The sequence below is a fragment of the Dermacentor albipictus genome, chromosome 5, assembly GCF_038994185.2.
Source record: "Dermacentor albipictus isolate Rhodes 1998 colony chromosome 5, USDA_Dalb.pri_finalv2, whole genome shotgun sequence".
NCBI classification, from domain to species: Eukaryota; Metazoa; Arthropoda; class Arachnida; order Ixodida; family Ixodidae; genus Dermacentor; species Dermacentor albipictus.
In genome coordinates this window covers 41,389,359-41,413,935 of record NC_091825.1, presented here as the reverse complement: position 1 = coordinate 41,413,935, position 24,577 = coordinate 41,389,359, and the positions used below count along the sequence as shown (strand labels likewise).

The 24,577-nt window shown below is 45.6% G+C and overlaps 1 protein-coding gene across 11 annotated transcripts in view; it reads left to right on the top strand.

Annotated features, from left to right (window-relative positions):
- The window catches only part of LOC135902102 (proteoglycan 4-like), a 73,077-nt gene that overhangs the window by 39,192 nt on the left and 9,308 nt on the right, over positions 1-24,577 (top strand). For 10 of the 11 annotated variants that reach the window (XM_065432008.2, XM_065432010.2, XM_065432009.2 and 7 more), the window contains 6 exons: positions 889-1,413; positions 2,737-2,811; positions 3,476-3,550; positions 7,230-7,313; positions 18,505-18,546; positions 23,996-24,022. In XM_065432008.2, coding sequence (XP_065288080.1) covers positions 889-1,413; positions 2,737-2,811; positions 3,476-3,550; positions 7,230-7,313; positions 18,505-18,546; positions 23,996-24,022 — 828 coding nt within the window. The remainder of the gene's footprint in view (positions 1-888; positions 1,414-2,736; positions 2,812-3,475; positions 3,551-7,229; positions 7,314-18,504; positions 18,547-23,995; positions 24,023-24,577) is intronic. The other variant, XM_065432012.2, reaches the window with a different exon arrangement.

The window sequence follows — 24,577 nt, the reverse complement described above, 5'->3', positions numbered from 1 at the left end:
AAGAAATTATTTTATTTCGGATATGCTTTCTCGGCAGATTTTCATCTTTCTTTCAAAATTTTGAACTTGTTTCATTCCGCTTGAGCTGAGTTTAAAAAAAAATGATTCGTAGTTATTCCTAACATACCCGGAAAATGCAAAGTGTTTTCGGGACATTGTGTAGGAATTCAATGAAAATTAAATGAGATAAATAGATCTGACCAATTACGCTTCCTTTGTTTGCAATTTTACCGTGTTATTTACGCGTAATTTTATTCGCGAATTACAGCTGAGAAAAAAACGAAGGATTTTGTCTCGAAAAAAGCATTCCCTAATTTATGCTTCTTTAATTAGCTTTCAGCGCATCTGCCCTTACACTGCAAGTTATGAGCATGAAGAAAATTTTATCTGCCAGACAATAAGGCCAAAAATGCGGAGTCAACCGAATTCTGACTTTATGCGGCCTGTTACCTTTTATTTAGTTTCTAGTCATTTCTTCCATACTTGGCAAAGTAACATAATATAGACATAAGCCGGAGGTACAAATGATAGCAACAATACCGGCAACAATAACTCACTCAGCGCCTCATCGTGTGGTATTTATTTGTTCATGTACATCACAGGCTCCAGTTTGGAATACTGCAGTGAGGGGGGCGGTTACAGAAATAACCAATACTTATTTAGGTGAACTAAGAGCTGCAAACACAGGGTTATTCATTGTATGTATTTGCTTGTATATAAACATATTTGCACTTTAAATATCACATATGTCCTTCCCCACAAGGATAATATCGACAGCCAACGCTGCTATTTCCAGTACAGGGCTGCCGCACGCCGTACGAGTGTCCGATTGCAAAATTATTCGCTCCGCTCGTTGCATCTGGTCGCAATTCTTCTCCTTCCGATCAGCTCCAGGACTCGCGCCACCCCCACCACCACCGCCACCACCGCGGCCGCCAGCACCATTCCGGCCTCCGACGTTCGCACCAACCACACCTCAGCCAGCACCGCAAAGGCCGACGAACTTCAGACAGGTGACACAGCGGACGACGACCCTGAGACCTGCGACACTGAGACCTACTACTCAAAGGCCTACGACGGAGAGGTTTACGACTCAGAGGCCTACGACACAAAGACCCACGACGCAAAGGCCTACGACGGAGAGGCTCACGACCCAGAGGCCCACGACACAGAGGCCCACGACACAGAGGCCGACAACACCAAGACCCACGACATTGCGGTTAACGACGGCAAGGCTGACGACTCCGAGGCCGACGCTACCGAGCCAGACGACGCCAAGGCCCACACCACAAAGGCCGACGACACAGAGACCCGTGACGCAGAGGCCTACAGTGCCGAGACCTGCGCCATCTTTGAGACCTACGATTCTGCAGGAGCTGCCGCCTACTCCAAGGCTCGCTTTCCGGCCGGGCAGTACGTACAGTGAACTGTCATAGCTTATACCAAAGTCATAGCGCTGTGACCATCTGCAAAAAACTTAGAGGACGCTTAAGCTTCGCCTTTAAGAGTGCAACGCGATAGCGTTATCGGGACCCGATCGCATCGCGTTCTCGTTCACTTGTCATGTTCTTGAGTCAGATAACTACGTAATTACTACGAGAGCGCGCTCCAGTAGTTTATGCAGAGTGCGGCGTCGTCGTTCATCCTTGCGGCGTCCGCGAGCAGGCGTTCCTTCCCTCACGGCACGGTTGAGGTGTGCCCCGAGAAGGAAGACGGTTACTTCGCCTTTCCTTTCGCAAAAAATCTCATTTTTATGCGCTCAAACGCATCCGATTGTTCAAGTGCAATAAAGTACTACAATCGTCATTTATTTCGCATAATTATCTGATTCATAATCAGGATATTGATAATTACTCCTGTACGCGTCAGTACATGCCTCTAACACACTTCATGAATTAAAAGACCCACTCCCTAGGTCCCACCAGTATCTACCCCTAGTGTCCACGGCCCCTTAGACTTCAAACGGCAACTGGAAAAGGGTCTTGTCATTGAGCTTCCGCCTGATAGAATTATGGTTTCTCGTATATTCAAGTTACAGTCCGACGCTATCATGTCTGCAGGTTATGTCTAAGTAGTACTTTACGAATATTCTGATGCATTTTACCTGAAAAAATTCAATTACCTCAGTAATACTTATGCGCTCGGGATGATTTTGCTCTAAAGGACAACGCCGCCGAGGCCGACACCGACGCCGGATTTTCTGCGAAACGGGGACCTTAATGCTATGGCGTTATTCGCTGCAGTTCCCATGTATCGCACAGCTAATGGACACATTGAAGCGGAAAGTTGAATTCTTACATATGGCGCTCTGACCACTCGCGGTAGGATCCGCGTTTTCTTGCATGCGCCGAATTTGTGAGTCGCACATTTAAACTGACATTTTGTTCTCCTGCAAGTAGCAAAGTTGAAGGGTACTTTATTAGCGCTGTCCGGACCAGTAACAAAGCACTCCGTCCTAATGAAAACCCTTATTTAGGTAACGTCAACACGCTCACCTAAAGCACTGTAATAAGGTCTCCTGCTTTTAGTGTTCTTTTTTTTTTGCTGTTGATGTAATGTTTTAGCGGAGAAGGGCACGATAATATGCGTCTTGCCCGAAAGCAAATTAAAACTAGCAGCCGTAGCATATATTACAGATTGTCTTTGTGTTATCATTAATTACAAAATCTTGAGACTGACGTGGCTATCAAGCCCTAACTCCCCTAGCCAAAGTAATGCTATATTTGTGTTTCTCAGCTTTCCAGAACACAGTTTCCAATGGGAGACAACCGACACCATTTTTCCCCGTCATCACGTCTCCACCACCCCAACGTGAGTTCAGTTATTTCTTTACGATGTGAGCTTCCTTTGTGCTTTACACTTGTTGTATACAACTGAGCACTGCGAGAGAAGAGCCCACGCGACCATTTCGTGCGTGCACAATTACTGTGAGAAAAGGCAACGTTAGATGAAAGTGCCGTTGAAAGGAAGGCATTTCAACGGCTCTAACAAGCCATTCTGTTGTATATCGTACCTGTTTTCTTATGCAAATAATAGCTGTTATGCGCGCGAAAAAATCTCCATAATCTTAGTTAATGGTACGCTATCGCCTTCTAACTTCATTTACTCGCGTATCGGCGGGAACAGTTGGCAGATTAACAAGCGCGACCATCGCTGATTTCATTCTGTGTTGCCACTCGTAGATTACAGAGTTCACATGTGTCAGTTCACCTTTTCGACCGAGTGCAAAATTCGCATGTTCACTCATTCAGATAGTGCGTACTGGTCCGAAATCTGCGGCTTGTTTTCTTACAACAACCCTAGAAGAAAAATAAATAGTAATTTAGAGAGTATACAAACAGCATTGTTCGCTCACAGATTCCAACACACGAGAGGGAGCTCAAGTGCACGTCATTTCAGAACCATCATTCGAGCTCCTAATTTTATAGACAGTGGCAAACCCACGCCGAAAGTAACTAATTTATTATTTTTTCAGGTCCGATAAGTGCAATTTTTACAACGCGACAACCAACTCCATTTTTCCCCATCAACTCTGCACCACCTCCGCTGGGTGAGCGTCTTTATTATGGTACCCTGATGTTCGTTAGGTCGATTATGCTGGAACGTAGCGTTCTCTTTGCACATAGTGGGGACGTTACTGGTTATTGGGCAGTAACAGCCATCATAGGTACAATCATGACACTCTTTGTTAGGGAACAAAACTAAGGTGCACCAGTGTCTCATTCATTTCATTTATTCTAAGCAGGGAGGTGGCAGTTTGATGCAAAAACGAAAAAAATTTTGCAGTACTAAGCGGCGAATAAAAGAAACGAAATATTCCGATTGATTATAAGCACATATTCTGGCGGTTCACCATCACTTAAATCTTCTAGCTGCTACTTAGCATAGCTCCAAATAGATTTATTGACGTCGGCAAATGGAGCGAATACTGCACCCCCTATTCTAGATTTTTGAAAGCAAAGCTTTCTAGGCCTGTTTCTCCTCCCTGCCCCTCCTTTCGTGGTTCTAGCTACTTAGTCCTTGGAACTGGTTGTTGTACTGCACGATTGCCTGTTAGCGGGTATAGCGCTAACCAGATCCGCGTGTAACAAACCGAAGCGGCCTGGGAGGCAGATGGAGCATGTACGCACGGACAGCTGCAACAGAAGCACACCACTGTCATCATGCCGTTGTTGTCGGTCCCCCATCGTCTGTTCATTGCCTTGGTGCCATTCTAATCATTCCTTCGTTCTCATGTGCCCCTCGTCGTTCCGTTCTCATCCCTCTGTCACGGGCATCACGCCGCCATCGTGGAGCCATCGTCGTGATACCGCCGACGTAATTCCGTCGTCATCGTTCAGTCATCGTCGTACCTTCATTGTCGTTGCGTCGTCGTCATAGAATCACCTTCATGCTGTCGTGGTATATGGATTGTCATCATGCTGTCAAAGTGATTCTACTGCCGTCATGCCGTTGTCGTCGCGACGTCACATCGCCATTGTGCCGTTGTCATGATATCAGCTTCGTCATCCTACTGGCGTCGTACCTATCCAGCCGTCACCGTATATCATTGTCACCATTTATGCATCGTCATCCCATCATCATCAAGCCGTCGTCGAAATACCATCGCCATCATTCTATCGTCGCCATCCCGTTGCTTTCATTCCATTTAGCGTAACGCTGATGCCGTCCCTCCAACATCGTCATGCCGTCATGTCGCTGTTCTAATGACATTGTAGTCCCCGCGTCGTCGTCATGGTCGTTGCATCTTGCTAAGCTTTTAACGATGATTCAGTTTCGTCGTGCCATTGCCGTCGTGTTGCTGTGGTTGTTCCATTGTCATCAGTCCGTGGTCATCATGCATGGGATGCGCATGGTAGAGCGCCACATGTTTAGGTTGAAAGGGGTGACTTCCGATGAAAATGTGTTCAATTTGGAATATGTTCTGAGATGATGGTATGAAGACGACGATGACAACCGGACAATGGCAGCGTGATGACGGTGATTTGACAACGCAGTTGACGGCGAAATGACGACGAATGACAATTAATTGTAATAATTACAATGCTGTGAAGGCAATGAAACGAGGAATAACGACAACGGCATAGTGACGACGGAATGTTTTGTGTTGCATCACCTGTGCCTTCTCGCGTTGCACTATATGGGGCACTTATATGCAGCACTATATGTGGTAATAGTTGGTGGTGCAAGAAAGCAGCCAGAAGCCAGAACACGAAAAGAGCGCAGCGTGTGAAGGCGGAAAAAGCAGAGAAAGCTTCGCCTTCTGAAAAAAATAACAGACACAATTCGAACAGCCTGCACACAAATCAAGCACTTCTGATTGGTGCGCTCAATGAACATTCTCCGTAAATACTAGGTTGACTTTTCATAATCTATTGTAAGCGCACTGTATTTGTTTTATTAGGTATGACGTCGCTGCATTGTGTGCATAGCTCCTTAGAACATCTTCCGCGTTTTTCTGCGTCCTGACTTAAATATACTTACTTCCCAGGACTATGCATTGATGTGACTACTTATGTCAGCTGTTCATAGCGTAAATATTTGAGATGACATTAAGCCTGACAGTTTTCCACTTTATTTATTCCAATATTTATTTAAATTGATCATTTATTTCCTTTGCGCTGACATTACATTTGATTGTGCTTTCTAACTTTTCCATACATGTAGCGGGTAGCGGGTGTAGGGGTAGCAGATCAAACGTAGATGTTATGAGATGGCAGTACAGTTCAAAAATAATATTTAAAAAATGAAATTAGGTCGTCATACCGGGTGACGCGATATATACGCTCTGGTGTCATTAGGAGAATCCGTGTCTGTGCGTGTTGTAAAATATCCTTTATGAGAACAAAGTGGAGGTTGTAATGTATTCCCTTTATTTTTCATCCTTTTGTCTCTTCGCACGTTGAAGGGTGTGGTTTGACATGATGCTGCAAAAGGGAGAAATCGGGATACAGTGGATATGGTTTTTGGGCAACACCGAGTCTTGTTTTTTTTTTTCTGGATAACGTAGAAAGTCTCTCAACAGTGTTATACAACAGCTCAGTTGTGTTACTCAAGATCTCTGTCGTTGTTTTTTGACGGGGTTCAGTCGTCAGTAGAAAATATAAACATTACGCATATGGTGAATGTAACGTCTTTATGGCCATAAGCTCGCGATGAACGCCACCAACACAGTGTAAAATCTGGCGTGAGCAAAACTGAGTAGCGGCCTCATGAGTAAAGCCTATGGTGCACTTAGTGGTGGACGTTTTTATTCCATTCTTGTAGAACAAAAACAGGATGAAATATTTATTTCAGTTGATTTCATGCTGGTAGGTTTCGTTTTCCTGCTATCGGTACAAGGCCTGGAGCTTCCCTCGCTCGTCCACTGTTCATCCCTGGGCTTGTATGAATATTATTGCGCCGCCACTCATTGTGTACTATAATGCACATTTTATTCAATATTTACCAAATTAAATTATAACGCGATTAAGTTCCAATGAGTTTTATGCGTATTCTGTTGTGAACTGCTCTGGTGTATTTACGCCACCTGACGGTCTTGCTTTTTCGTTCTTCTTGCCTTTCTTCTGTTCTGTGCCAGATTGTTTTTTCATATTTGCCATGTATTTTCCCGATGGGAGAAGGAGTAGCCGCGACCACTCAGAGGTCCCAGGATCTTCTAAACATTGGGTCGTCAAAAATCATTACGCGACATATTCACCCCAGATGGGATGTCTGATGCATGCGGAACTGCATGAAAAGCGTTTCATAATATTTTTAGCGCCAGCATTCGAGAACATTGACACTAATTTCGTGCAAGTCGTCGTGTCGTGATAGACGAAGAAGAGGGATGAAGTGCATTCCTACTATCGGGACATTACTGAAAAATTCAGGATGCAGTGTGAACATAGCACGCGACCACGCGGTGTTGGATCTCGTGTTGTTATGCAAATAAAATGAGCTATTCTCTTATCAAATTTTAATATCAAATATTAGTGGCCGGTTGCATTGCCCATGTGCAGAGAGCAGCTGCTTGTGGTATTTAACAGCGACATTAAACAAAAAATAGGTTTTCCCGCTCATAGTATACCAGATAATTATGAGAACAGACTTTTACATTCGTGAGCTGTCTTCAGCTCTGAGCAGTCTATGTTTCAAAAGCAAGTATTGCTTTTTTGTGAAAATTGTCGCTGAACCTTCCTTATCGCCGCCTTTCAACTAACATGCCTAACTTGTACCTTCATTTGCAGTCGCCGAAAGGTCTTTCAATGCTATCAACACTGCTCGCCCCTCCGTTCCAGTTCCTACGTCGACGACGAGGAGACGCATTTTTGGTAACTCCCTTAAAAAAAAATACATTGTTGTGCTGCGTAGAATTTCACTTCCGTGCTGATAAGCACAACTTAACCTACATTATGTCCATGTTTAATAGCTTCCAAGTGCTTGTAAGAAAAGCTTTAAGTGTTTGCGTTCAACATTCATCATTTCGTGCAGCAGGACTGAGAGACAGGGGACAGAAACGAAGCGAACACAGCACACTGACTCTTAAAAAATTTTACTTGCGATACAAAAAGCAGAGAAATATCAGCATGTGGCGATTTCCAGGTTTTAAAAAGTGCTACTGCTTTCAGGCTGCACGTCTTATGCAAACATTCCTGTAATCTTCTTTTTCCGTGCTGGAATGTTTGCACAACACGACTAGCTTTATTCTAGGGCCGGCTTTTTGGAACATTCACGTCTGCACATCTTCAAACAGAATTCATTTGAGGGTCAGCTCTGTGTGTTTACTTTATTTTCGTCCATTCTCTTCCTGTTGCGCTGCAGCTAATAATTATCCGATGTCAACTAGCCCACATTTCAGGTTCAACATTGAATAAGCTCTGCAAGTAAATTTCTGCGCTATCTTTAGAGCCAGCTCAAATGTCAGAAGTAGGGAAGATGTGTGAAAACCAAACAAATATTGCTGTGAGGCAAAGCACGCTCGTGTGAATTGGAACGTAAGCCAAGGTTTTCTTGTGTTTTAAGTGCCATAATCACGATATATGGTAATCAGGCACACCGTAGTGGGGGACTCCGCATTAATTTCTGTGAAAGCTGGCGCCTTCCACTGAAACGAAAGGTCTGCGAGAACACGGGTACGCAGAGCTTGCTTCCGTGCGCGCCCGCATTAACGCATGTGATCATCTTATTCGACTATACGCTGCGAGCTCTGTGGAACTACCGTGACAGTGCTGTAACGTGCAGGAACATAGTGCTATTAAACAAGACGTGGGCAGCTTCACATTTCATTAGACAGATCTCTGGCTTGAACGAGACAGTTACAGTTTCTCTGGCAGGGGATGTCCCCTTACCTCGAACCATAAGCACCCAATCTTTAGGTGTCCATAAGCTTGGTGGCCTCGCTGTAACCGAACTTCTGTGAAACAAACACCTACCGTTCCTGTCCGTGTACAGTGATGTCCACCTTTTAGCTGTACAACCACGTCACGTATGGAAGGGGAGAGGCGATGCATATTTTGCATTTATATGCGAACACAAATTCAAGGGGGCGCTAAGGCACCGCATGCCCAAATGAAACTCTTCACCCGCTTTTGCAAGTGAACGAGGAATACTCGTATACAAGGGTTGATGCGCCTATTTCTCTGCAGCGAGAGATACGCGCCTGTTTACGGGCAAAGAAACTAATTTCTCCAGCGTATTTGAATAGGCAGGCATAAAGAGAATCGCTCAAGTCGTCCCTCCTACTGCGGCAAGAGAGACTGGCGTTTAGCGGTTTCCTTTTCACCTCGGTGCAAACGAAGGGGATTTCCGTTTTAGATCCACGCAGACTGACCGAGCAAATTTGGAGTAAACTGAAAAGTGCTAAGCACGCACGGTCGGCAGACATAAATATCGGGCTAATTCTTCCCTTAGTTCTGCATCGACAATCTATCAACCTCTCTCGAGCGCCTTTTCGCCAACCACCGGACACCGGACCACAATACTATACAGAGCTTGCAATTTGTCCAGGCAAGGACCGTTGCGAAGGGTAACCTTAGATTTCCGCAGCCCCCCTTTGAATCTTACGTCGAACATATGAGAACGGTAGAGTTCCCTAAGCTAAATGGGGAGTGCGAAATCTGTAACGCAAAATGGCAGGCCATGCAAAAGGAAAAGATCACACGTGACGCCAACACTCTAGATGATTGTGACGGAGACCTGCTCCAGAAAGTCCACACAATCCTCACATTATTGACAGCAGTTGGCCTCAAAGAAACTAAAGACGTATTTGTCGAATTTGACGGCTGAAGAGCCACTTAATCAACTTAAGTCACCGAGTGCCAGTTAGCGTCGACGAAGTCGTCTGTGTTTATCGAGAAGCCTCTGGATGCAGGAAAATTGCGGTGTGGAGTAAATATTCCAACCCAGAAGAAAACAACACATGTAAAACGAAAAGTGAACTCTATTAAAGCAGGTGAAACTCTTGCTTGGGCTAGTTGGTTCGTACTTGAATTAACAAAGGCAAGGCGCAGAAGACCAGGACTCAGTTTGTAAGTTTCAGTTTCAGTATCAGTTTGTGTTCTTCTTCTTGAGTCCTGGTTTTCTGCACCTTGCCTTTATTAATTCAAACTATTAAAGCAGGAGCCATTCTTATGGTCATACTGTTAAAAGCATGCAGGTTGGAGAAGGCATAGCGGGGTATAATCACCATGCCGTTCTCTCGTTGAATAATTGAATGCCTTCTAAATTTGGAAGGGTATACACAGTCGCATCGCTAAATAAAATAATATATGTGTAGCCAAGCTTGAACTCAAATCTGTGGCTGTCGTTGTGTCCTATTGCTACAATTTTCGCCAACCTGTTGGTCATTTCGCGTTTGTCTGCTGCGCTAAAAAAAACTATTAAAAGAAAGATGGACGATAGCTTCACATAGCTATTTATTGCATCTTTGGTGCATCTTCACCAATATTTTGGCTATATATGATCAGCTAGACGTCACAAATGCTGTAGTATAAAAAACCACACCAAGCATACAAAAAGAAGCAAGCATCACTGCGTTGAATTTTGCATTTCGTTATGAGGCGTGCAGAAGATTATGCGACCCAAACACACACTTTGAGATGCATGTGACGGGAATAAACTTCTAGTTCAATAAGTGGGTGCTTGATCTGTGTGCGAGGTGGTCAAGCAAGTTTTTACAAGCGGTAAATAAACAAATTAGTTTCATATATATATATATATATATATATATATATATATATATATATATATATATATATATATATATATATATATATATATATTATTGCGGTAAATGTAGGGCCTGAGCGGAAGAAGTGTGGGTGAGAAAACGTGAAAAAGGAGAGCGACAAGAACAACAAGGACCTATCGCAGCGTGTCAGGCTCGCCTTGATTCCTTTTAAATAAACCCAGTTTCTTTCGTGGCGTAACAGTTATTGTGGAGGTTGCGGAGTAATTGAAGTAACGACGGACCTGGAACGCTTTATTCTTCGCCGGAGTCGTCGCCTCGCTGGACTACCACCTTTGTCTGCTGACATGTCCAACTACGGAGACGTCCACTGTCCTATGCCTGCTGCACGTGGGGATACTACCGAAGACTACGGGTTTTTTCCGGGAAAACAGGTGAAGATGTGGACGAGTAGCTTGTGCATTACCAGCGAGTGAGCAAGTCCAACGACTGCGACACTACCGACAAATTAAAAACGTGGTCTTCGCACTCACTGGCATTGTCCTGACGCGGTTTGAAAATCATGAAGAATTATTCAGGACGTGGGAGAGTTTTGTTGTTGAGCTAAAGAAATGCTTTCATGATTCAGAGGCAAAAAAGAAACGCACAGAGAGCACAGCTACCACGTGAGACTTGCACTACCTACATCGAGGAGGTATTGAAATTGTGCCAGCAAGCCAATGCAATAATGTCGGAGGAAGACACAAAGTGCGGCACCTATTTAAAGGCATAGCAGAGGACATCTACAATTTTTTGATCGGCAAAGATAGTCTCGCTTCAGTGTCTAACGTCGTGAAGCACTGCCGTACGTTCGAGGCACTGGAGATGCGCCGAATAACGCCAGAGTTTGGCCGATTGGCCAATGTCAGCACTGTGTTCAGTATCGACATGAGCTCTTCGTTGGACCTGGCGTCGACCGTAAGATAGATCGTCCGCGAAGAGGCATAACGAGACGGCACGTCGCCTGCCTGATGTCTCTGACACCTCCTTTTCGCAAGCCCTAGCCACTTCTCCACCTCCGAATGTGTGGCATACGTCAGTTACCTTCGCAGATTTATCAGAGTACGGACGCCCATCGGCATCGAGCAGCAACTGCTCTTCGGATACCTAATTTCAACATCGCCCTCGTTACGCCTGTTCCTCTGGACGTCCCACGAGTGGCCGTGCTCCACCTTACGAGCCAGTCACTCGTCCTACGCGTGTTGAAGTTCCTGACTGTTCTCACGACAACCGAAGAAGCTGTTCGCTTCCTACGTGCTACGTCTGCAGTGTTATTGGCCACATATCCTTATTTTGACCTCATCGCACCAACACCCAATGGCCTTCAATGGCGCAATCGCCTTCAGGCAGCAACTTTTGGCAAGGAAACTTCCGGAACCACTTTCCCGCTTCCGACCTCAGCGTGACGTCACCTCTCGCTCCTCGAGTGCACCGGTCTCCTTCACCACGACACCGTTCAAGGTCACCACCACTGCAAAACTAGAGAGCGTAGCCAGTGGAGGTGACGTCACTGGAGATTCGCTGTTGAAAGAAAGTGGCGGCATTTCGTACGCGCTCAGGCAGGATGCTCCAAACGAGGCCGCTGCATTTCATGCCTGTGAGGACACTCCCACGCCTGCTTTGTCCGCTCTGCGTTCTGGTGGGCTGTGCTAGTAGCTATCATGAGGCCTTCGACGCCGCAGTAGATCCTGCGCATTTAACGTGCATGAAGAACATTTTTCTACCGCATTGTCTATTGTCTTTGGCTCAGCGGCACTCTAAATTATGGATAGTCAACCCTTCAGGCGAAAACACAGTGGTGCCCGCTGGCACGAAGCTTGCTTTCTTCACAGACCACTACCACGCCAGCCAGACTCCTACAACCACCGACGCCTCCTAGCTCTCAGTTCTAGCAAGTTGGAATTGACCTCATGGGTTGCTTTCCTCGCTCATCGAAAGGAAAGCGTTGCATTATCGTAGGTGCCGAATATCTTACTCGATACTGTGAGACAGCAGCCTTACCATCTGCAACCGCCAGCCAAGTTTTCCTTTTTCTGCTGCACTCGATCATTCTCCGTCATCGCTCTCCTCAAGTCATCATTAGCGGCCACGGCCACCAGTTTACTGCAGATTCGTAGAACAGCTTCTTTGATTGTGCGCTTACAGCTTTCGTCATTCGACACCGTATCCCCCGCAAACAAATGGGCTGACCGAGCGTACGAGCCACACACTGGTGAACATGTTTATATACGTCGCATCTGACCATAAAGACTGGGGTGAAATTTAGTTCTTTATTACATCGCCTTTAACACTTCGAAGCATAAAACTACTGATTGCAGCCCATGTTTCCTCCTCTACACTCGTCTGCTCACCATATTTTCTTTCTCCACCCACGACGACCTCTCCATCGGCGAGACTCTGTGTCTCGCTGAAGAAGCTCGACGCTTGGCCCGCATAGGCTTACTCTGGCTTCGCAAGACCGGTCAAAGGTACACTGTGACCGACACAATAGGAATATCCCCTCTTCTCTAGGGCATCTTGGCTTGCTGTGGTGTGCGGTGCGCAAACATGGCCTGTGTCCGGAACTTCGTACGTTGTTGCTGACAAACTAAGTGAGGTAAACTATCTACTGTCGCGTCTCACTGCAACCTTTCCAAGATTGAGGTTGCACGCGTCGCTCGTCTGAAGGCCTTCACTCGCAGAACTTAACTGAATCGCCCGGCGGGCTTCGTCAAGGAGGGAAGAAATATTACGGGAAATTTAGCGCATGAGTGGAAGGAGAAGTATGGGGGAGAAGACGAGAAAGACGAGGAGGACGTTTTGCTCTGTCTCATCGAAGAAGGGTATCCTATCCTATCTGAGGCTCGCCTTGATTCGCTTGAAGTAATCATGGTTGCCTTCGTGACTGAAATATATGTATATTTATTTATATATACATGTGTGTGTGTCGACAAGAGGGCAAGATCACCGACCGATAACCGACTTCCTTCACACACACACACACACACACACACACACACACATATAGATATATATATATATATATATATATATATATATATATATATATATATCAAAGAAAACAGCGAAGGCAATTTGACGCTCCGGTACCCTGCGCAAAAAAATACTGACTGCGCGTCTGATATCATATGGAGCTACATTCACGTGGCACATTGTAAATTAGCCCTCCGCACGATTTCCTTGGTTCCTACATAAAATTACTAACCGAGCGCAGGTACGGCTACTAGAGCATATGACTACTAAAAGCTCCGTCTACGTGTCACGCAGCTGCGCGCACGACACGCGCTGTTCAGGCATAATTAAACGACTGCATGCTAATGCACTTCCGTGAACAACGACCACGGATTGCCTTTCGCGGTAATCGCGGTTCCTTATAGCGAAGGTCGCCTGTACTTGGAACAAAGGCAAAAAATTTAGCTCTCATCCTCTGATTGTCTTGCTATGGCAACCTGGGGCCCTATAACGTAAAACTATTCCAATATATTTCTATTCCAATCTCCTGACGTCAAATTTGCGTAACCACGACGCAGGCACCGAGCGGTCACCAACAGGGTTGTCTGTACAGACCAGTCAAATGCTCTCCTTATCCATAGGAGGTCACTTTTGTTTGCTTGAAAAACGAATGACATTGCCTACACTGAGCGGCTTGTCGTATGTCATTGGCTCACAAGAGGCGAGGAGAACGCTCAAATGGAGAGGGATCCGCAGGGGCTGAGCCAGTGCACTGAACATCGATAACCATATGAAGAGGGTGTTGCCGGCGTCTGCGATTGGTCGGCTTTCCCTTACTTAGCTTGTGGTGGCTGGTCGAAAATCGCGGTGGCATGCAACGGAAGCTTAGGAATGAAACTAAAACTGACCCTCAGCAACGAAGTGTTGGCAGGTTGAGGTGGTAAGCGTGCCGAAAGTACTCCAAAACGTTACACGGCTACGCAAGAAGTTTTATTATACGCAAATACACCCATGCTCTCCGGCAGGTGCGAGTAGCCAGCGTCTCAGCGATCGGCGGCAGCCATCTTTTATTTCTTTCGGAACGGGGCAGCCTGCGGCTATTCCGAAGAAAATTCAGTTTTGTTTGGCATATTAATGCATCTTTATCGCGTTCACGTCAGTTTGAGGCGGTGGGTTTGTGCAGTTTTGTGACGTCGCGTGACAGGCAGGTGAAGGGGGTGCAGCCCGAGAACGTTTTGCCAATAGCCGAGGGCTAATGGCGAAAAGGGGTCGAATCAGAAATAACTGTTTTTCTTTTTTCTGTCAAATCATGCATAATCAGTGTGTACGCATCATATCAGATGGGAGCTATCGCGGTTTTCGTGACGTCGCGTGACAGACAGTAGAAGTGGGGGTGGTCGGAAAATGTTTTTGACCAATCGTGGAGGGCTGATAGCAGAATTGGAATATAAAAGTTTGGAATAGTTTTACGTTATAGCGCCCCTGCTACTGAAGTTAGGACAATCCTATAAATAATTTTGCATGCGACAAAATCTGCTCCAAGACGCCTCTAGACAATTCCCACCACTTTATTTTCAGAAAAGTAAGAATAACACACCATAGTTAAATAAACGCTCCTAGTACCCTGTATGTTCGGTCATCTTTCTCCACCCTGAGGCCTTATTATAAAATAATTTACTCGATTATGAAACATCGATTATTGCTATTAGACACACCTTGCTCTCCGCGCTACGTTCGGGCCTCAGCCGCGCCTGATGTGCGTCCGGGCCTGGCCGTGTCGAGTAGGTGAAATTATTTTTCGTGTTCAGACCGGACCCTTGCCTGGCTTTGATTCACCGGGTGGGGCTCGGGCCGGGCTGGCAGGCATCTACAATTTTACACTTGCCGGGTCCGGTTCGAGAACCACGGGCCATGGAGTGCTCTAAATGCTCACGTCTCTGACTAAAATGAGCACTAAGAATATTGCAAGCTCTTGAGAGGGAAGAGAACATTGCTAAATGCAAGTGCAGTGCGACACAATTCTCTGGTTTCTAAAGCTATATAGCACGTTGGCTGTAAGTCATACTCGAGTGACGAGACACGAAGCATCATCACTCTATCGGCTCGATGAGAATGGCCAGCTTCGCTAAGTACAAATACTGCAGTTGTCCCTTTTTAATAAATTCACGCTTGCACAAATTCAATGCATTGAATGCCTGAAAACATGAGCTGCATGATGAGAACCACCACATTGGCAAACTTCCTGTTAACCGCTTTTGAGTTCTTCTTCCATGGGAATGTGGACGCTGCGGCATAACAATGAACTCGCGACCTGGTGATCAGTAGCAGAGCGTCCTAAACACACTGAGCCACTGCGCTGGGCTTTTCTACAGTAGAGCTTAAGCGTGTTCAAAATGGGTAGGCGATTGCAGTAGTACGAAGAAATTCGAGAGGTCATGCACCTGAGCAGAGGAAAACTGGAAAGTCTAAACAATGCTATTATTGCTCATCGGCCACACGGTTGCCGTCAACTCTTGGTTCAATGTGTCCCCACTTACAGTGTGGAGGAAAATCGGTTGCACTCCATCGCGATGCGTGTTACATTATCATTTGTATTTTCTTGTTGTCTTTGTCTTCTGTGTTGTTTGCTGACTGCCGTTTCTCGAAGTGCGCGAGGGCGAACTGACGAAACCGTTCGCCTGACCTAGACTACACAGCCAGCATGATCGCCTAGACGGCTACCGGGTCGTACAGACTCTCGTCGTGCGACCTCGCCACAACAGGCGGTGGTGATATCGGTGTGCGGTTTGTGACGCTAACCGCCGGTCGCAGCGGGATCTCGCTTTCACAAGGCTATTGAGAAATTCCCCGCGGCAGGTCAGCCTAAGGCTTCTGTTTTTAATATTCATTCTTCTGCGCGGGTAACACGCGCTGGGCGCCGTGCTCCCTGTTCTTGTGGGATTATCTACGCAAGCGGACGATCCGACACGCGGAAACGAGGACATTGGCATCTGCGTTGCGCAATCCGGGTCGGTGGGCTGGCGACGCTTTCTTACGGCATTGCGCGCTGTATCCATCCTTCGGCGGCAAGTCATATATGGACAGCAGCCGCTGTACGCGTGTGAATTTCGGCCGGACAAAACGGCCCCATCTAAAAATTTTGCGCTGCTCAAGATTTTTGACGAAGGATGACTTATCAGGCGTAGACTGCACGATCAGCGACTACGTGCCAATAAGCTACACCGACATAGGGATTCGTAATGAAAGCAAATTGCGTTCCAGATGAGTGTTACAATAGCGGACAATGAAAAATAACATACTTGAAGAACTTTATACAGTGAGCTATAGAAATGCAGAAGTGAACCTGCACAACGTAAATTTCGTTTAATCATATTTTGTACATCTACGTTTAGTAGCTGAACATTAGGTGTGGTGTATAGTAAAGTCAGAATAAAAACAGGAACATCACAACACAGGATGAGTGAGTAAAGAGCACAGGACAGAGCGCTGTCGTGCGCTTTTTACTCGCTTGTCCTGTGTTGCGCGGTTCCTCTTTTTATTCTGAAGATGAACCAAACAGCCCCTTTGACCACACTGCTACAGTAAAGTCAATTTTAACGGACGTTGTTCGTGTCTTCCCACTCCTTCTAGAGCAAATGGACACAGGCAAGTTTAAATTCATTGTGCAGTCCATGTGAACCACATACGCTGTAGCCAGAAAATAGTTGTTGCGATATGTTACGCGTGACAACAGACATTTAATTCGGGAGTGTTTATTCTCATTTGTTTTTCCCTCCACATTACTTTCTTTATTGTGAGTAGCAAAGACGCTGCAAAGAGTCCGTCAATAAGACATCACTGCGGATGATTTGATGCTGCTGCTTTCGTATTGGGCATACCGTGATAAAAACATATTGCGGCACATCACCGCTCATCGTCTTCTGCGTTACGTCACCTATTTGTGGAAGTTATTTAAGTTTAGGTAAGGCTCGAGGAATTTGTCACTGAAAACAACTTGCGGTTCCTTAAACAGAGCTTCATTGTTTGAGAGCTTGCCCAGCGTAGAACTTTTTCTTGCAGCAAGTTTTTGTTCGCCACACAAGCAAACACCATCGACGCTCTGTAGCCCATTTCGCTAGAAATGGCGTGCACATTCTGCACCTTTCGACGGCGCAGTGTATGGGCATGGAATGTAAAGGTTTGCTGTTCCCCAATTGCAGATATTGCCCACTGCCCTGTCCACCCGTTTTCCTGGAGCGCTCTTAGTACACCTAGGCTATCACGACGTCATATAATCCATCATTGCTCAGTGCCATGTGTACAACACCTTTTTATGCTTCCTTTCACCAACGCACACAGTACAATTGTATCGAATTTCCAAAGCATACAGTGCGCAGAAGTTCCGCGGGCCTTAACATAACCATGGTAATATATTTAGCACTGTCGAAAGCCAGCCATTCATCTTGGAATCACCTTGTTACGCACAAGCCTCTATGCCAGCCATGACATCGTGTTAAAAATACGTGGAGTAATACTTAGCCTTTGCTCCACGAAAGAAATCTTCAAAGCTTTGCTGCCCCTTTCCTGTTATAAATGACCAGTTCATATACTCTCTAGCGAGGACTTTACAATGTCTACTTCGTAGGAAGAGCAAGTGAAAGATTGGAACACCTTTTACGTCCTATTTTATCAGCTTTAGACGCGTGCTTTACTTTAAGATAATTGCACTTGGTCATAAAGGGGTACCGAGTTGAAGTTGCGCTCCTTGACTTAACTACGACAGAGAGACCGGAAGCATATATACACCACGGAAGATGACCTGGGTTGTGTCGGTTGTGAAGCCTGGTAAAGAAAGGGCAAATCTTACTTCTTGTTGACTGTTATTCCCAGCTTCGCCACCTGTAGCAAAAACTGATGGAGTCTTATGTTAAGTGAAACTCAACTTGCTGCCTATGGCCGATTCCATCCATGCGCCTGTTTATTCTAAGCCTACATGTTATTCCTGCAATTACAGATATATAACAAACTAGGGAGAACGTGCACTGTGTTTTGTGTCAAGTGCTTGCCTTGCGAACTGTTGCATAAATCGTCTCGTGAGAAAGCCGATACTGTTGATACAAGTATTTACTCTATGTTGGGATGTCCATTTCCCTGCCACGTATGACAGTCTGATACGGGTGGCCTTGTGTTCAGCAAAATTGTCGCATGGTCTCGTACTTCCAGTAGTGTCACCTTTTTGCGGGCTTCCTTATAATGGGTCCTCCTTATGCATCAATACAGTAAAGCACGCTTTTTTTGTAAATGAGGCTCGCGATAGAGGCATGTATTCTGACATCTGATTGTACCCTGCTTATCACGTCTTTCAGTGCCAGCTAGTGCTCTGAGCTCCGGCACGCTGCCAACCACAAGTAAGTTGTGTTCAGTTTGCTTTTTCCATGCTTAGGAATTCAGTGACTTGCGTTTTTATTGTAACAATGAAAATTATTTTTTCAACGACTGTTGCCTTGTTTTTTCTCAGATTTCACGACCAGATTGCAATGTTTTAGTGGGCATCGCTAAAAGAAACAGTTAGTTTGGTCGGTGGCCTAGTTTGCCCGGAAATTGAAGGGCTATCTATCGCTGGGAACATGTCTTTAGATTGTGATGAGAATGATAAGTTTGGTTGTTATGTTGACGGAAGCAAGCGTGCTTCTAACGAATAAACACGAAATTACATTTTTGATTTGGCTCTGAATGTCGTGCAAGAATGACATGTGGCGTCCCTTGCGATGAAACCGTGAAACACATCCGGGCGTCATCACTTTACCAAAAAGTACCGCAGGGAGTTATTTTCCTATGATACAACATTGTATTTCCTTATATTGTATTTTAGGCTCTTCCGCTAAGTTTGCGTTGCGTGAGAAAGTAGTTTCTTTCTTGTTTCTAGCTAGCGCGTATTGAAAAGTGGCGCTACCTTCTGCGAACAAACGAAATTTAAATGAACGTAGTGGTGCATTGATGCATGACCTCCAAGATTGCCACCACGTACAACAATTGATGCAGTGGCCGTCTGTAGAGAGTTTTAAGCTGTTACGCAGGTGGAAATTTTGTTTTAAGCATATTGACTCATGTTCCAGTAAAACCCCACAGGTTTAGGCACCTCCAATAAAGGTTTCTGTTGCGCTACTAAATAGAAACTCCATGAAAAACGGTGGACGGTCCTTTTAGTCGCCAACAGGCAGCGAACGTGTCCCAGTCTCTGGGCGGCTTCCTTCGGCATTGACAAGGTGCGCGTACAAGGATACTACTTTAGCTTTTACGGACGAACCCGGCCAGTGATGACGCCAAATTTTTCATGAGAATATGCGCCGTAGAAAAAAAACAAAAAAAAACAAAAAACAAAAAAGAAGCACGGCGCATTCATTCTATGGAGATTGGCGATGGTAATGCGTTAAGCATAATTTCTCGCGGCAGATGTTTATTCCTGTGATGGTGATATCAACCAAAAAGAAACCATATTGTGTGACATATTCCGTTGCACAATGTATATTTTTTATGTAGAATTGCTTTGCATACACATTTTTACAGCTTAATATTGTATATTTTAATATATACAGATGATATTATATACATGTGTCCAATTTAGAATCAAACCTCCACCGGTTTCGGCGGTGCTATTAAGCAGTAGCGTTACTAGACATCAGCGACAGACGCATTCTTGTTTGTCACCGATGGCGACGAGCAGGGGCCGATGGATACAGAAGTAGTGCATACGTGCGAAGTATGAAGTGTCTGGTACCGCGGCCAAAGTTGTGATCGAACCTACCCACTTGCCGTGGCACCATGCCGAGGGAGGCCCGCTCGGCGCCAAGTGCTCCCCTCGCATACTCCGGAAGCCACGCATTTTGGGGCTTCGGGCGAAGCATGCCGGACGAAATCATGCGCTGTCTTACTTGCTTGCTCCTAATTTCATTGCGCTTACCCATTACGGGGGTTTGGTGAAGAAGCCGGTGGTTACAAGGAAGGGGGGGGGGAGGAAACTTGAAAGAGAAAGTAAATCAAGATAATTTAGAAATTTTAGTGAATTAGGAAATAGACTTACTTGACAGAGACTATTCAAGCTCGCGATCGTGCTTGCGGACGGAGTCTTCGTCCTCATCGAGCTTCCGTAGCCACTTGCAGCCATGGTCAGTTGGCAGTGGTGCGATGGTTGGTTTCAGATCCTGTGCTCTCAGAACAGCAGCCGATGCTCTAAGGCATAGACACTGGACTGCACATGGTTGCAGGTTTAAGTTGAAATCATTAGACAGACAGACAGACAGACAGACAGACAGACAGACAGACAGACAGACAGACAGACAGACAGACAGACAGACAGACAGACAGACAGACAGACAGACAGACAGACAGACAGACAGACAGACAGACAGACAGACAGACAGACAGACAGACAGACAGACAGACAGACAGACAGACAGACAGACAGACAGACAGACAGACAGACAGACAGACAGACAGACAGACAGACAGACAGACAGACAGACAGACAGACAGACAGACAGACAGACAGACAGACAGACAGACAGACAGACAGACAGACAGACAGACAGACAGACAGACAGACAGACAGACAGACAGACAGACAGACAGACAGACAGACAGACAGACAGACAGACAGACAGACAGACAGACAGACAGACAGACAGACAGACAGACAGACAGACAGACAGACAGACAGACAGACAGACAGACAGACAGACAGACAGACAGACAGACAGACAGACAGACAGACAGACAGACAGACAGACAGACAGACAGACAGACAGACAGACAGACAGACAGACAGACAGACAGACAGACAGACAGACAGACAGACAGACAGACAGACAGACAGACAGACAGACAGACAGACAGACAGACAGACAGACAGACAGACAGACAGACAGACAGACAGACAGACAGACAGACAGACAGACAGACAGACAGACAGACAGACAGACAGACAGACAGACAGACAGACAGACAGACAGACAGACAGACAGACAGACAGACAGACAGACAGACAGACAGACAGACAGACAGACAGACAGACAGACAGACAGACAGACAGACAGACAGACAGACAGACAGACAGACAGACAGACAGACAGACAGACAGACAGACAGACAGACAGACAGACAGACAGACAGACAGACAGACAGACAGACAGACAGACAGACAGACAGACAGACAGACAGACAGACAGACAGACAGACAGACAGACAGACAGACAGACAGACAGACAGACAGACAGACAGACAGACAGACAGACAGACAGACAGACAGACAGACAGACAGACAGACAGACAGACAGACAGACAGACAGACAGACAGACAGACAGACAGACAGACAGACAGACAGACAGACAGACAGACAGACAGACAGACAGACAGACAGACAGACAGACAGACAGACAGACAGACAGACAGACAGACAGACAGACAGACAGACAGACAGACAGACAGACAGACAGACAGACAGACAGACAGACAGACAGACAGACAGACAGACAGACAGACAGACAGACAGACAGACAGACAGACAGACAGACAGACAGACAGACAGACAGACAGACAGACAGACAGACAGACAGACAGACAGACAGATAGATAGATAGATAGATAGATAGATAGATAGATAGATAGATAGCCCCCAGTAAGTCCGTGAAGTACATGGTGAATGTCGGTGTTAGTGTGATTAGCAATGAAGCAATGCATCGACAAAGCGTATTACAACTGCCGAAACGTGTCATACCTAACTGTATGTTCAGGTGAGCTGCTATGTCGCGCTCTCCACCAGACACATTGCGCCGGCTATAGAGCCGCCGCAGCGAAGTCCGCGCGTGGAGCGTGTGTGAATATATGTGCAAATGAGATTGTCTCAATACGTCTGACACTTGTTCGACCCCGGACAGCACTGTAGAAATTGAAATAATTTTAATGCGAATAGCATTATTTGCCTAGTTCAGCCGTTTTGAGCGTATCCATCTATCATCCCACCTAGTTTTCCACTGACCTCGACTGCGCTTCCCTTCCCTTGGCATCTCTTTTATAACTATAATTGTCCGCTTGTTATCTACCTTACGCAATAAATAGCCTGCCCAGCTCTATTTTTTATCTTAATGTCAACTGCAATATCGGAGATCCCCGTTTGCTTTTTCATCCACACCTTGGTTTCTTGTCTCGTACATAACGCCTAAAATTTCCTTCCATCCCTCTTTTCGCAGTCCTTCGCTTGTTCTCTAGCTTCTTTGTTAACCTGGAAGCTTTGGCCCCATATGTTAGCACGAGTAAAATGGAACCATTCTAAAGTTTGTTTTCTAATGAAACTGGTAAGCTTCCAGTCAGGGTGTAGCAATGCCTGCCGTGTGCACTCCAACCCATTTTCATTCTTCTGCAAATTTCCTTCTCGTGGTCAGTGTCCCCTGTGAATAATTGATCTAGATAAGCGTACCCCTGTACAGATTTTAGAGGCTGACTGGCGATCATGAATTCTGGTTTCTTTCCAGGGTTACTGAACGTTAGCTTTGTCTTATGCATATGAATGTTCAAACTTGCTTTTTCACTTCCGCGGTTAAAGCCTTCAATGATTTGTCGCAATCAATATCCTGTGTTGCTGAACAAGACAATGCTGTCTGCAGGCCAAAGGTTGTTTAGATATCCGCCCTTGATCTTCTCTCCTAAGACTTCCCAGTCTGATAGCTTGAATACGTCTTAGTCGTAGTGCATCTAATAAACGAAGTAGTCGCGCAATCTATCCACAAACACCTGTTCGAGTGCTTGTCAAAGTAAAGAGCGGAACGAGACCCACATTGTTATAATGGTATGGTATGCTTCTTCATTCATTGCTGCCTATAACCAGATTATCAAAAATTTACAGGACGAATGTTCCAATAAGGGCACATTCGCGAACCAGCTATATACAAATCTACAACTTCTCTCCGAGGCTTATTGTAGGTTAGAACACGCGCGCACGTCTTGCACACAGTAATCAGAAATTCCGACCAGCCACTGAAATCACGGCAGTATGTGCCACACAATCTTTTCCACTGAAGACGACGTCACGCCATACCAAGTAGACTATACCAGCCTAAAAATTAACCGCCAGTTACCGCCGCCACGCTTAAGTATTCGCCTGAGTCAGCTCAGCTGCTAACCAAACAGCTCATAGATGGCGCCACTGCTTATCCAGTAGGGCGCACTGCAGAAAACTGCCTAAATTCGACGTTTTTTCGACATTCGAGTTGCTGAAGTACAGATCAAGGCACGCACATCAGTATAATTTAATCTTGAAGCCTCTGCGCCATCCACTGTCACATAGCTCCGAAATTTTCTGCAGGAAATATTAGCAATATTTTCCCTACCTCGAGGTACTGTTTTCTCGGTACGCACTTACACTTTAAGAACAGTTTACACCCTTTCGCCACACAACAACAATCGTCATCTGTTTTTTCCGCATTTCATTTGTTTAACTCTGCGAGACCGGTACCTCCCACTAACGAATGGCATGCGCGTTATCAGCATGACATAGTGCTGCCGACAGGAAAGTTGGGGCGCAGCGTTTTCAAGAAAGGAAACGCCAAGCAAGGCAGATAATGATTATTGTTTTCTGGCAGATGCACACCCCAAAGGGTGTACACTTTTTTAGAGTGAAGCAAGACGGATGACGATTATTGTTGTGGGGAAACTATACGCCCCAAAGTGTGTACATTCGCTTAAGCGTGTAGTGCCTAGGGTGTGGTTTAAATGGAGTGCATGATACAAATTTGGATTGATTGCGCTGCTTACTTATCTCAATGGCGTAATGAATTTCTACGTATCGATTTTTTTTCTTCCAGCGACATTACGACCACCAACTCGACTTGGTAAGTGCATACTCTGCATTTTCCTGGCTGTTCAACGCAGCCGTGCGAGAATATTGACGGTATTATATATCTTTCATAAAACTTATGATTTTTGCGATGCGCAGAGTGCTTATTCCTTCGAGCCAGTTTTATTCTCCATATTAGATGGTTTGATGCATTACGCGGAACATAACACAAAAATAGCTAAACGCTGGATTCACAGAAAGCTTCTTACTCGTAGTATATAGTTATACGTTTTGCGTTAGTTTTAGCCTAGTTACTGCCTTCACATGCTTATAATGCTACGACAGCTTTTCTTTATGTCAGGAACTGTAGCGCTTTGCCTTGAGCGATAGTGATGCAATTTTGGAGGACCCTGCCATAGTTGTTAGTGCAAAAAGGAGAGGTGCCAGTGCTTTGGATGGAATGGTTTTCAGTAGTATGCTACATTTGGGATTAACTCAAGTAGCCACCTTACTACAATTCAAGGTCTCTAAAAACATATAAATGCCTTACTCAATGTAGCTCATTTCTACTCGGTCATACATGGCAGCCTTGCTCATATTTTAGATGTAC